This window comes from Ambystoma mexicanum, chromosome 12 (genome assembly GCF_040938575.1).
Source record: "Ambystoma mexicanum isolate Mex_15411 chromosome 12, UKY_AmexF1_1, whole genome shotgun sequence".
In the NCBI taxonomy this organism is placed as follows: Eukaryota; Metazoa; Chordata; class Amphibia; order Caudata; family Ambystomatidae; genus Ambystoma; species Ambystoma mexicanum.
The window spans coordinates 74855010-74869114 of NC_090936.1; the positions used below are offsets into that span (position 1 = coordinate 74855010).

Genomic DNA, 14105 nt, shown 5'->3' on the forward strand with positions numbered 1-14105 from the left:
CCCCCCCACCCAATCCCCTTATATTATTATTACCCCAAAGCAACCCATTATATATATAAAAATGACCATACGGTCAATTGTTTAGAAGGTCAATTCGGACCCCTGTTATTCGAACAATTGTATCATTCGAACAATAGTAAACAAACAATTCGAGTAATACCAAGCTGCAGCAACAATCAGGGAAGTGGGGCAGAGGAGGAAGGTTGGGAACAGTTAAACAAAAGAAACGGGAGGGTGCGGGGTAGATGGCAGAGTGGGGCAGGGGAGGCAGCCTGTGGGTTCTGTGGAACTTGGGCTCCGATCAGAGGTTTCAGCCTGCGATCCGTGGAACCTGATTGGCTGCGCCCCCTCCCCGGGTGCTAATGCTGTTTACTTATCTTCAATGATTGTAAATACATTTTATATTTTTGCAGAAATGAAGTCACTTTGTTATTTGGTAAAAGTGAGTGGCAAATATTCCTTGATCCTGGTTTCTAAGTAATCCCAGGAAGGATGGGCCTATCGCGGCCTGAGAAAAGATTTTGGACAACTAGGCACCCATTTCCCGAGTGTGCTGTGTCGTGGTCGTGCATGAGGGGGTGGTTCCCACCGGATGCCGAAATGCTTTGAGACTCCTGGTTTCCACGCAATCCATCAGGCAGACAACAGTCAGAATGTGGAAGGGGAACGCTTTCAGGTAGCCTCAAATTACGCGTACACTAAGAGCAGCAGCTGAGGACTAGGGCCTGGAGGGTCGAGAAGAATGCCAGGAAGCTTCACGTGGCAGCTGCATAAGCTAGAAGAGGCCACTGGTAAGGGACGGGTAAAGGCCAAGACAGGCGCACCTTAAAAACACCAGCCACGTACACCGGGAGAGCTGAAGGTCAGAGTTGGTCAGCAAAGGCTGGATAAAGAGGAAACAGCAGCCATGAAAGTTGGAGTTGGCTACCGGTAGGATTAGGCCATGGCGGAGGCAAGAAGTGCAGGAGATGGCAGCTGTGTAAGCCAGAGCGGCCAGCAGAGCTTTGGAGGACTCAGGACAGGAGGCAGTGGACTAGAAGATGCGGTTACCCACGTTGAAGCAATGTGGCTGTAACCATCACACTGTAAGGCAACAAGCACACTTGTTGCTGCAGCTCTTCTGTAGCCACGCGAGGAACACATCAGTACCAGCCACAAGTAGGCCCATGCGCCAGCAAGACCTGCCATTTATGGTTGGTTGTAAAGGCAAGGGGTGTTTGAACGGTGACCTTATAAGCCCCTTCTCCTTCAAAGGAGGGGACTGGAGACTGACTCCAGTCCTGCTTTTTCGTGGGGGTCGATAGGAGGGCCAGCAGGTAGGGCCAGCATTTTTATAAGGGTGGCCATGAAGGCCCCCCCTGGCCATCCCAGCACCCCTTGGCTGCGCCCCTTAATAGACCTCACCATTCACAGTCACCCGGTCACACCCCATGCTCAACTCACACAATACTTGCTCCTACTCAGTCTTTCCCCACACAGACTGAGGTTTACGCAGGCAGACAGCGCGCGCGCACACACACACTTACATAGCACAGTCACAAATCAAAATCTCTTTTAGCACTTGAAATATTTAATCATGATCGTTGTTAATGAACACACTGTTAAGCCACTCCTTTTGTATTAAGCAGCAGGGGGATGAGTTTCTCCTGCTGAAATTGTGACTGTGTGTGCGTATTGAAGTTGAATGCTTAACCCAGGCACTTCTCTTGCTACCGCAGAATGGACAGGACACATAAAAGCCACAGGGTGCCCCGGCTGTTTGAATAGTGCATACAACATGTGCCATATATGTTTCACTGTTCCTTTTAGTTTCTATGAGGGAGACCCATTCTGCGTAGGAATGTATTCTGTTTACACACGGTCAAGGTCAATGCAGACATAGTCCTTTCTATAGAGTATATCGGACTGATGTGCTCCTGGCACATTTAAGTTTGGCACAAGCATATTGCACTATGGACTTCATGACGGGGTGACAGACAGGCACATGCACACCCCGCTTAGCACTCCTCCTCTGACCCCAACCCATGCGGGCCCTGTCCCCTGGCCGGCCTGCACACTCAGGGGCCAGTGCCCCTTTGCCTTACCTTAGTTAGTAGACTAAGAGTGGGGTCTCATCGAGTCTCAGGCTGCCTCAGCACTGGTCGAGTCGCGTTGCAGCAGAGCCGGAGTCACACTTTCTCAGGAGCACACGTCGCTGCCTGGCTACTGGCTCCTTCTGGAAGCTGAGGTCGGAGGCTGCACAGCAGTGCACTGCGCACTCGAGTCGGGCACGTGCAGGATGTTGTTTTTCCCCGGCCTGGCTGGTCTGGGCACGCACGTGTCGCTCCAAATGCACAGGCGTGGGGGAGGGGAAGAGGGAAAGCATGAGCGAGCTGCCTTCGAGCAGCAGAGTTGTTGTAACAGAGAAGAATCTTTAATAGTACATGGCCTGCTGCTGAACTGCATGCAAACTTCAGAGTCTGAAGTTTGCACGCATCACTGCACAGTCTGCAGAGACTCAGACACACAACACAAGACTCCAGAGAGACACACAAACTGGGGGAAACTACGGGGGATAAATGGCATTGTATCCCCCACTCAAAATTGTGAGGGGATTTGTCCCCCCATGTCCTACGCCCATGACAGGAGACTCAGTCAAGGACTTCATCCACTCTGACGAAGTCCATAAGGCTCACCCAAAAGGTTGGCTGAGACCTGAGAACGCCCTCACAGTTTGGCGGCTGAGATTGGCCCTTGGAGTGGCCTCCAGCCTGTCTATTGTGCAGCTGCATGCTTCTGTAGTGACATACAAGAGACATTCTACCATGCATCAGTGTGATATTCTTCAAGCACTGAGGGCTGCTCCTCAGCCCCATTGCGTGGTAGCGCATCGCGCTGATACTGTAATCTGATGCTGGATCTTCGAACATTCCCTCTAAACATTTTCCAATACTTTAAATCAATGGGGGATGGTATCCAAGAGCATTTGACCTTGAAGTCCCACAGCACTACCTTGCCTTCTGTGCCTACAATTCTAAATTGACATCAATGCTGGCTCAGATTTTGAATCATTCCGCCAGACGTTCCATTGTGCTATTTGACACGGGCAGTGTTGTTTTATCTTGTCTGCACACAGTGTGCTTGCAAAGGCAACCTATTTCTGTCCTTTCTGAGCGCTTAAGACTGTGCTCTAGCTTTTCCAAGCTTCAAATGCTTACGCAACTCGATGCAGCCACGAGGAACGCATTCCTCCATATTGATTGCTAACAAATAAGACATTGAGACCACAAGACATAAGCATATTTTAAAAGGGATCCCTGTGTCTTAAATTGATTGGTAACATTGTTGCTTTAAGTTCAACAAAGTGGATTCCTTAATCGATTGGTTAGACCAATCTGCTTGAATGAATGTACATCTGCCAGATCCATCCGGAGTATCATACGGCAGTCTAGCACTCTCCTCGCCATCGCTCACTCAGTGCCCTCTGTCTCTCTGTCTGCCTCTGTCTCTTTCTATGAGGTTGGGAGTCTCGTGGTCATATGCATGATTGCGAAACCAACCCCAGATATTATTGACGGCTTTTGAGAAACCCACCTAGATCATGTGACCAGAGGGGAAAAGCACATTTTAGGAGAGTGAGGGGGCTGCACAAGCAGCTGTTAAAAAAAACATAAGAATATTGATTAATTGTACTAACATTGTAAACTGGCACTTTTTAAAATGGAACGTTTTCTTTCTCATGGTCACTTCCAGTATATATTTAAGTCATAATACGAAGGTTAGACGGGTCTAAGCACATTATCAAAACCTAGAATAACCTCAAAGGATTTTCTTTGGTTAGTCTGGTACACTTCTACTGAATTCGTTCCAGGGAGTTTTTCAGCTGGATTTGCATTCAACCAAGAGCATTGTGGGGGGAACATAAGAAAGACTGCAGTTCTTTATGCTTGGCAAATATGTTTGTGCTAAAAAGGGCTGCAGGCTTGAATCACCAAGTGCACGATGCACACTGTGCTTGGTGCTCATTTACTTACATCTCACCATAACATTAACATGTCTGTGATTTAGACATCCCCAGGACTTCGATGTGAGATGAGAAATGCTGTAACATTACTAACTTGAAGTATAAGGGCCAGCTGGAGCAAGTTCTCTTTTTCCAATGCAGAATTTCAGTCTTGCCTCATTGCCAGAATGTCTGCACGCGTGGTTGGTTCCCAATACACAGACATCTGAAGAGAATTATAGACATTGGATTAACAGTAACGTTCTCCTTCTGCATTACTCTGCCGCAGAGTTGCTAGCTGGTAAATAAATATTAAAATATAGTGGGACAGATAACTATCATCCAAGGCACATGTCAGTGCAAAGGGCATGGATGCTAGTTAGACCTGTGCAATCGAGCCTTAATCCGATTTCCCGATCTTATCGAGATCCTGTCTCCGTGAATAAAATGAATTGTTAAATTTGTACTTTCTAAACCCTACCGGCTTTGCCTGTCCGATTTACTTTAATGTTGCAATTTTTGCAATGAAATTCATCTAATGTCCAGCCGTGACTTTTTCAAATAAATATGCCCATCACAACCATTTCAGAATCCTTCCATTTTATTACCCCTCGGTTGTCTTTGTACACCAAATTTTCAAGGTTCAAAGAAAAATGGCAACATGTTTTTACTACCTTATATCCCAGATTTGGAATACTCCCTTTGCTAACTTGCAAGAAATCATTCAGAAGTTCATGAATCTACTTCCTATTTTTGTTTTTTTTGTTTGTGATGATTTAGTTTATTTGTAAACTTGTTCATCTGTTTCTTTAGACTGTGAAGGAATAGTGGTAGAATCTACTTCTTATAGCTCTTCAATTCAACCCTCAAACATGGCCAATCTTTCCAGTGCTTTAGTCTGTACCATCCACCCGGGGCTGTTGTAAGAGTTTGTGCCGTCCCACGGTCAGATATGTGTTTTGCTTTAGAAAAAAGGCCAAAGTCATTCACAAATAGCAACCAGCAGTTTGAAATTAAATTAAGCGTCCCCCAAACACAATCATCGCTATGATCCCTCCAGCGGCTGGATGTATCTGCGCGTGCGGCTCCCGCTCCACCTGCACGATGCTGAATGAAGCCGCCGGGCAGGCCCCAATCTAGACTCCGTACTGCTGGGTTCTGTGTTATATCATCAACGGGAAAATGATCAGGACTGAAAATGAAATTTACAAAAAAAACATTATTTTGAATATAACAAACACTAAAAGTATAAACATTTTAAATGAAGGAAGGAAGCATAACTAAATGCAGCATGTTTATTGTTTGGACCAGAAAAGACAAATCTGTCCAACTATATGTTTTTATTTTAAAAATGGGTTTTTCGCACCTTATTGATTTAGTGCTGTACAAGGGACACAACACCTTTGTCAAGATGCCCTTGGGCTGAGGGCACTATATAAATTGCAAAATAAATTAAATAAATAAATGTATCCTTCTGGAATAGCCATCTGCTCCCATCACCCGAAGAACCCTTACATTCCCGGTGCACCCCCCCTACACTCACCTGACCTGCACCAAAACATACTGCTTACAGCATGAAAAGATTGTGTTTTGATATAGTTCAAGATTTATTTTAATATTATAGTCGGGATATTTTTACTGTCGTTAGTTTTAGTTGTTCATTTTATGTAAAAGTTATTTGACCTCTTTAGACTAGGTGTTCTTTTTTAATTGTGTAGTATTTTTAAATGCACAGAGCCTTGTTGTAAGCAACAACCACCGCTGAAAGTTCTTTGAAGGCTGCAAGACCTAAAACACAGAGGAGATGAGATATTCAAATCAAAATAAAATCCAAACTGACAGGCAGAGAGTCTTGCTTAAGAGGAAGGAAATTGAATGCTCTTTCTAATTCCAAAGCAATGTGGAGTAGAGTGCTTTGATATTAAAAGTGGAAAGGTCTTGTATGTTGTCAGTCCCTGAAGTCAATTCCACAGAAGAGCCTGTTTGATTCCACAGCAGGAAATTGACAAATTCCCCTCATTTCTTGGATAATCACCTGCCACTTTCCCCCCCTGATGGCCCACCGGTTACCGACACGCAAATCAATGCAAACTGTATTTAAAGGCTCTGAAGAGATGCATTGGAAAAGAAACACTTTGAAAACAAATTAAGGTGTTAATTAAACACAGCAAAAACATGCACTGCAAAAAAAAAGTGACTTGTTATTGGCTTGTCAGTTGGTTTGTTTTGCATTGAAACAAAATAACAGTGTCTTTCCCCTTTTTTGTCCTGTCCCTTGTGCTTGCTGCCTCTCCGAGTCAATTACGCCTCAATCTGCCTGCGCTGAGTTTATCAAATTGTTCACACACACATGCGAGGGCAAGTTGACTCCAGCTAAATTGGGTCCTTGCACATTTTCAGAGCAGGTCAAGGTAACATTGGTCGCCCGTCTGCCTGGAGCCGACGCCGAAGCCGGCTTTTGTGAAGAGGCTAATGTACTGTCTTGTGTTCTTTTCCTCGAATCATTAACACGTCGCACCTGTACACACATTTTCTGCCTCCCGAATGTCTCTCATTTCGGCATGTTGCAATACCAGCAGGATTTTAAAAGTTGTGTTGTGTAAGCTTTGGCGAGTTACATAGTTCGGGCTGAAACTGAAAATTCTCAGCTTAATAATTAAAATAATTAAGCCAAAATGTCTGTCTGCGAGTTGTAGCTCAGCTGCTCTTTCACTCAAAATCACCAAATAGCTTTTCTATGCTTGACTGCTAAAACTTACTTCAAAGTCTTATTTTCATTGGTTGCCTATTGATGTTACTTCAAGGCTCAGAATTATTACTGGACACTTTTCTGATTAAACATGTTCCCTGATTGGCCGGGGCATTTATGCAAATGATTGAACATGTGGCCCTTTGTAAATGCTTCGTTCCGTCATCCATTCATTCATTCATTCACCTGTGGGACCCACCCATTCATCCATCTATCTATCCATCCATTTAGAATATTAATTGGCGGACAATGAAAGCATGATGGGACAATGTTCAGAAGGGTAATACAGGACATGAATAAACCACAATGTGATTAACATGGCCTGAAGCTAAGGGAAATGACTAAGCGCCCTGAATTAGTCTTTGCCATGTCTCTGAAATAGCAACTTTCGATTCTATTTTATGTTTGTAGAGTGCTCTAAACTGGTTGGGGATCAAGGCGATGGTCGCAAGACAGGAATTAGACAGTTGAAACAGTAGAGGGTGGTAGAGATTCAAAGTGGGGGGTCCCCCAGGTAAAAAGCCATGTTTTGAGGTGTTTGCGGAAGGTCCAGTAGGATTGCTCAAATTTTAAGGGAAGTGGGAGGGAGTTCCAGAGTTCGCTGCGATGACCGGGAAACTAGCCCCGCCTGCTCTAGCTAGTATCCTCGCTGGAGTATCCTCTCCGGTATCACATTAAATGCGACTGTTTGTTATCCTTTACGCTTGGCTGATGCTCTTCCGTTCTGAAGTTGATTTCGTAGTGCAAACAGCAGAGGACGACGAAGACATGATTCTCACATGGCACAAGTGGAAGATGGCCACTCCATTACCTAGAAGGTGGCTCTGCTTGTGGTCCGGGCTCTTCTGGTTTGGGATCTTTCTCTAACCTCTCTGAAGCCTGCATTTTCCGATTGCTTCCATTAATACTGATCTCTTGAGCCTCAGTTAGAGGGTTGGTGCAATTCTTTCCAATGATTCTGTTTCCTTGTCCATCGATTTTGTCCCACACCTTAAGCCATGGTTCTGCAAATCCAGTCTTCGAGGGCCGGAAACATGTCATATTTTCAGGATATCCCTCATCACTATTCATGAGATAGATTTGGATACAATGATTCTAAATGAACGCACACTGTTTCTTATGAATATTAATGCAGAATACCCTGACAACCTGTCAGGATTCTGGCCCTCGAGGCCCGGAGTTGGACACCCCTGTCTCAAGCACGAGGAATTCTCACCCCATAGCGTTAAAATCACCTTTTGAATTGACATTTATACCTGAATCACAATTTCATAAGTTACCTCTTCTTTGTGACCAGAAAAGTGAATGACTGCACCGGCCCCTGTGGGTTTTGGTTTGCAGTTGATCACATTGTAATTGTGCTTTCCATAAAAGTCAGTCAAAGCAGCAGGTGTCTGATTACAAGCAACAGCTGTTCCTGTCCAGGTCCTACATATACCTGAGAGGTGAAGGATAGATTCCTTCGCCTCCTGTCACAGCTACTTCACTTCTCTTGCTCAAGTGATGGAACAGGCTTGCACAATGGTAAGGTGGGCCTGTAGAAGAAGCACTCAACCAGTACACTTTAGGGTTCTGCACCAGTACAAGACATGGGACAAGTTCACAAATCCTTTGAACTATACATATTTGCACTAGTACATTTTATTCTTAACACAAACTGGAAAACCACAAGTCACAAATTGCACTGTAAACACCCCTCAAAGGCTAATATGAACCAAGCTGGGACAGATCATTGGTTAATGCGGGGGAGGGGGGAGGAGGCAGCTTTATGAGAATTCATTACAGGATCCGTTCACCCCATTATAAAATCGGTTGGTGCAAGTCATGTAGTTGTCTGGTAGAGCTTGACATTATTCTGGGAGAGAGTGCCATCATTGTAAGGGCTGAACAATCAAAAGAGGATTAGAGTCAAAGGCTACCCTTGTCATTAACACCCGGGGAGGTCTCCTTAATGGCGGCAGTGGAGCTAGAACATTTTTTTTTGCTAGCTATTAGAGATCACCAAGAACAAAAATTGATGATAAAGGTTTTTGTCATAAAAATGAAGTTTAATTTAACACAACAAAAGACACATATTTACAAAGATGGACATGCGCCTTAGGTGGCACGTTGGTTATGCATAGTAAAAAACACTGTAGCATGCATTTTGTGTGGGTTAGTAGATACAAAATGGGCGACTGGTACTTCATGTATTACTAAATCAAGTAGCAATTCGCTAACATTGTCCAACTATATGTTGCCACACAGGGCTGAGCAATGCCAGAAACAATGCCAGAAACAATGCCGGAAACAATGCCAGAAACAATGCCAGAAACAATGCCAGAAAAATACCAGCTAGTTGTACATTAGTTATGTCCTGCACAACATAAGGAGTTCAGCTTAATATAGTGTGGAGACACATAACAGTTATATAATATAGTTATTTTTGGCAAAAGTACACCAGCCAGTAACAGTTCAAGAAATTCAAAAGTGCAAATTCTGTCTCAGAACGTTTTAGTCCTTAAGTTGTACTTACTGTGCCTGTTGGTTGGGTCTTGTGTCAATCACTGCCTGTGGTCAGATGATAGGTCTTCCAGAGAGGTGAGGCAGGCCAGAGTTCATGGTCACTGTTGCCTGCTCCTAGGCCAGGATTTTAATATCTAAGCTTGCCAGGCCAGGAGGTTCCCCTTCAAAGGCAGGAGGAAAGATCCCTGCTGATCGCACGCGTGCATGCCACGAAACAGACTCCATCCTCGTGGCCAGTCCAATGGCGGCACCACCCTAGCCTTTCCCTGTGGACGTGGGATAAGTGTGGAGCGTTCCCAGACGTATGCTCGGCCTCCCTAAATCTTGCTGTGCTGCAGGGTGAGGCACCCGGGCTCGGGAATGCATGTGTATTCCTCCACACTGGCAGCACACCACCTACACATTCAGACTCCGCCCCCATGTCATGTTTCCCATAACACGTACAACGATGTCCTTATTGGCTGCAATAAGCATTAGGACAGGCTATGGACATGTGCTATGCCTAGTCCACATAGCACCAGAAATTGGGACACTTCGATATCTAGATGTAAAGTTTCCTTTTTTTGTGAAACTGACGATAACTAATAACATGTTATAAAAATGCAGGATCTCCTCTTCACTGTTTGACTTTGTAGTTTACTTTTGAGCTTTTAAATCATTTCAAAAGAAGCTCCCTTTTGCTCTTAGATAATCTCACTATATTTCATGCGTACCCCGGCATTGCCAATGTGCTGTTGGGCGTCATCCATCTCTTTGGCATAACCTATTTTCTTGGTTTCGGTTAGACCGCTGTAATGCATTCATAAGTATATAAATATGTTCTTGCCTTCAGCCAGTTGGCATCGAGGAAATGGGAATTGAAATGAAATCCATATTTTCCTGGCCGGAGAGCGACGGGTCCTGCAGCGGGGCCGGCTCGGAGTGCGTCATATTTGCTAATAATGCCCCTCTTGCCATGACTGCTTGTTGATATTGAAATACGGTGTCCGTGGGGGAAATTGAATGTAGCATCGGTGCTTGCTCTCAGCCGCAGAGGTTACAGTTTTTATATAGCAGGCACGAAGAAAGGCGTGCATGATATCCGACTGCACCGGTGGTCAGCGCCGGGCACATACTCCTAATCCTAAATTACTAAGCTTGCTTTTTAGGGCTGTGGGGAGGATGGGTTGTTGCAGCGATACTGCTCCATGAAGTCAGTGATGCCCAAGGCATTCAATCAATCGATTGAAGCTATTGATAGGTTGGTTCTCTTCCTAGGAGAAGTCATATATTGAGATCCTTTGTAAATGCTTCGGATCACTGGAGCGAATGAGGTCACAGATGGCAGACGTTTTGGGAGTATTCAGTAGATAGACTGCATCTACTATTCTGAAGCATTTTTTTCAAGTAAGAAATGTTGGGGGGAGAAAAGACCAAAGGTTATTTCGGAAAAATAATCTTCGGTATTTTCTCCCTCGAACATTTTGATCTAGGGCTTTCAACCCCGATCCCACTCAAACTCCCAAGCCAACATCCTCCCACGGATAACCAATGTGATACAAAGTCTAACAACAACTTCACAGACTGAAAAAGTTACTATTCCACCTCAAGATGAAATCACAAAATCCAACCAATTACCTAAAGCACTCAGACATGTGTTCTGCAATGTCCTGCGCTCTATAACTCCTACATTATATCATACATCTGTCCAGTTACTGGTACTCAGTGAATATCACACCAGTTATGATGCTTCAAGAAATTGGAATCAATTATTCCTGAGTAACAGCAATACTCATATTCCGATTTTCGGAAAAGAAGTTATAAAAAAAATACAAAACACCTTTTTTTCTTAAGAACTATACTTTCTTAATTAACATGCACACACATGCATCAAGTAAGAGTTGGCATCACAAATAATTGGGAACATAAGTGCCCAAGTTAGTAGTCAGAGGAAAAAAGCATGCATTCAGAAAAATTCAATATATATTACATATAAAATTACTATGCTGCTTTGCAATTCAATTATTCTAGAGTACATGGCATTTGTGTGTTACTTAGAACATTGGTGAAATCACTCGGTCTGCACATGTTTCGCACACAGGTGGGATAACATCCACAGCGCAGGCTTCTTCAGGGCCTTCATCAAACGGTTCACAGTAATTTCTACACCCTTATAGCAGTATCCTTAACCCATTAAGTGCCAAGGACGAGTATGCTGGTCCTTTTTGCATAGTAGCCTGGCAGTTTTAATCATTGTTTGTAGTTTATAAAGTCCCTACAATTGTTTACTGGTGCACACAGGCCCCTACATTATGCACCAATTACATTGCACTTCTCATGTTGCAGAGGCTAATATACTTCAAGCACATGGTGTGGTCAAGGGAGCAGTTTATCAGTAAGGAAATGCAATGGTACCTAGAGCTGAGCGGTACAGCTTGGCCATGCTTGCGATGCAGCGACACGTGTGGCTAGTTTGGCTCCACGTTTGCTCTAACTTGGCCCGGAACACCCCCTTTATTTATAGCATACGCAGCAGAGTGGCGTCACTCCGCCGCGTGTTTGCACCCTTAAAGGGGCAACACCACACTGGGTAATGAAGCAGTGTGCGTGCGACAGTGTCACTTTCACTGCCACAGCTGGCGCTGGGGTCTGGAGAGAGGAGATGAAGATGCACCTTGCACTGCTCCTCTGCGCCCTGTTGCCTCTAACTCTCTCCGGGTCATTGAGTCTACTGAGTTGGGCAGACCAAGAGGAGGCAAAGGTTGCTGGGCACATCATCATAGAACAGGAAACTGTGCCATACCCCCAAGTTGAGTGAATTGCTGTGTATCCCTAGCTCTTAAAGACATTTCCCACACTTTGTGTGGACCTCAAGAAGGGGTGCCCCCCTCTACACTTACCCTAACCTAGGAATTCTGTCTGTTCGCCATCTCACTTATGCCCGCAGGACTCTGCCAGCCTGCTGGCCAGCTGCTTCCAGAGATTACAGAAGGGTAGTGATTGACTCCTATGACACTGCCCTGCCACTGAAAAAGTGCCCAATTTCAGACCTGTGGGCTTTGCCCATCCAAAATGCCTAATTAACAGAAAGTTCAATGGGAGCCTCCTATGAAACTGTAAAACAATTCCTCTGCCACCCATCCTTGCTTCATTATTATTATGATGATGGTATTTATTGAGCGTGGACCTAGACTCGAGAAGCAACGGAGCGCTTTACAGAGGTATACAACAGTGCAGATGCATAACCGAGCGCTTTTTAGAGTTTACAGCAGAACAGGTATACAGCCGGGAGTAGGATACAGAGGGGCACAGAGTAGGGGTACAGCTGTACCGGGTGGCAGGGAGGAGAAGGACAGAAGGCGTCTAGCGAGTCAGGTGACGTAGTGGGCAATGTGATGGCCTAGTGTTGCCGAGGAGAGACTTCATGACCCATAACTACCACACAATGATTTGGGTGTGCACAAAGCATACGGCGGCTGCCAAACTCAGGCACATGCTCCTTCCAGCTCTGAGATCTACTCCTAACCATTTGCAATTTAGACGTCTTTTGAAAACGCTTCTCTTCTGAAACATCCCGGACCGTTTAACTGTGTTTGATGTCTTAGCGCCAAGATGTCTTCAGGCCTACGAGCCCTTGATAAAACTATATAACATAACATAACGTACCAAAGCAAACAGTCTTTACACAGATTGAAGGATTCTACATTATTACATCTAACATACATGGTGGTGGACTCAAATTGGACGTCCTATTTTTGACTTTTTTTTGTGATGGTGGCATCTCCCTCATGTTCACCCCCTTTCAACATCCCTCCCACCCTCTACCTCTTTACTCACTTGATACATATATATATATATATATATATGTGTGTGTATTTTGTCACCTCGATCAAATGGAGTCAACCAAAATGTAAACTAGGAAAAAAGTGATAAATAGAACAATGGTACACCATATGAAAAAGTTGCTTTTCTGGTTGGTAAACAAGCCTTCTTCGAAAAATTGTATTCGACAATGTGCCTTACAAAACAGTAACATTTAAATAGATGATTTTGTTATGTCTCCCTTATAATTTCGTTCTTATGCTTGATTTTGCAGGAGGCATCATCGATAAAGACCTACGTCGCTACCTCAATCTACGGTTCCAAAAAGGTTCCGTGGATCATGAACTCCAGCAAATCATACGAGACAATCTGTACCTCCGAACGGTACCGTGTAAGTAGATCGGTTAAATGCCATTATTACTAGGGTGATGATATTTCCAGTTCATGTCTGTTGTTGATGATCAGTTTCATAGGTGATGCGTGTTACGTGTACTATGCACTTGTACTGCACAGGTTATCACGCGGTGTTCTCCCAGCCTGCGGGGAGTGTCCTCCTGGCACGTATTGTACCCCCACCTGCTGAAGTAGATACAATTGATTTGTCTGTTTTACAGCAAATTGATATTTAAAACAATATTCTGGCATTTTCCAGTGCATTCCTCTGATTAGAAGCTTTTTGGGAACAGTTTTATGTTTAAATTCTATCCTGCTTTCTCTTTTAAGCATTTGAATTTGCATTTTGATTGCGGAACATGATAAGGCTATTTCCGCTGAGTGATTTTGTGATCAGGAGAATAGGATGCATTAACTTTTATTAAAATGTGTACTTGTTCTATTACAGTTTTTATGACATATATTAAATTAAAAGTTGTGTTTATGGAATAATTAAAAGCTTGCATGGTTTGCATTGACTTGTTTCAAACTTAAAATAAACTGGAAAAAATAAAAAAATAATGTGGGTGTTGCTTAGAGAGGTTTTACTGTATTTCAATGTCAAAAGGCAATACTGAAATTGTTGTGATCAGCAATGAGTATCCCAAAGATCTGCAGACTTTGTGTAAGACATTT

The 14105-nt window shown here is 44.1% G+C and overlaps 1 protein-coding gene across 9 annotated transcripts in view; it reads left to right on the forward strand.

Moving 5' to 3' along the window:
• The window catches only part of MAGI2 (membrane associated guanylate kinase, WW and PDZ domain containing 2), a 3248720-nt gene that overhangs the window by 653240 nt on the left and 2581375 nt on the right, over positions 1 to 14105 (forward strand). For all 9 annotated transcript variants that reach the window (XM_069628034.1, XM_069628038.1, XM_069628036.1 and 6 more), the window contains exon 2: positions 13312 to 13428. In XM_069628034.1, coding sequence (XP_069484135.1) covers positions 13312 to 13428 — 117 coding nt within the window. The remainder of the gene's footprint in view (positions 1 to 13311; positions 13429 to 14105) is intronic.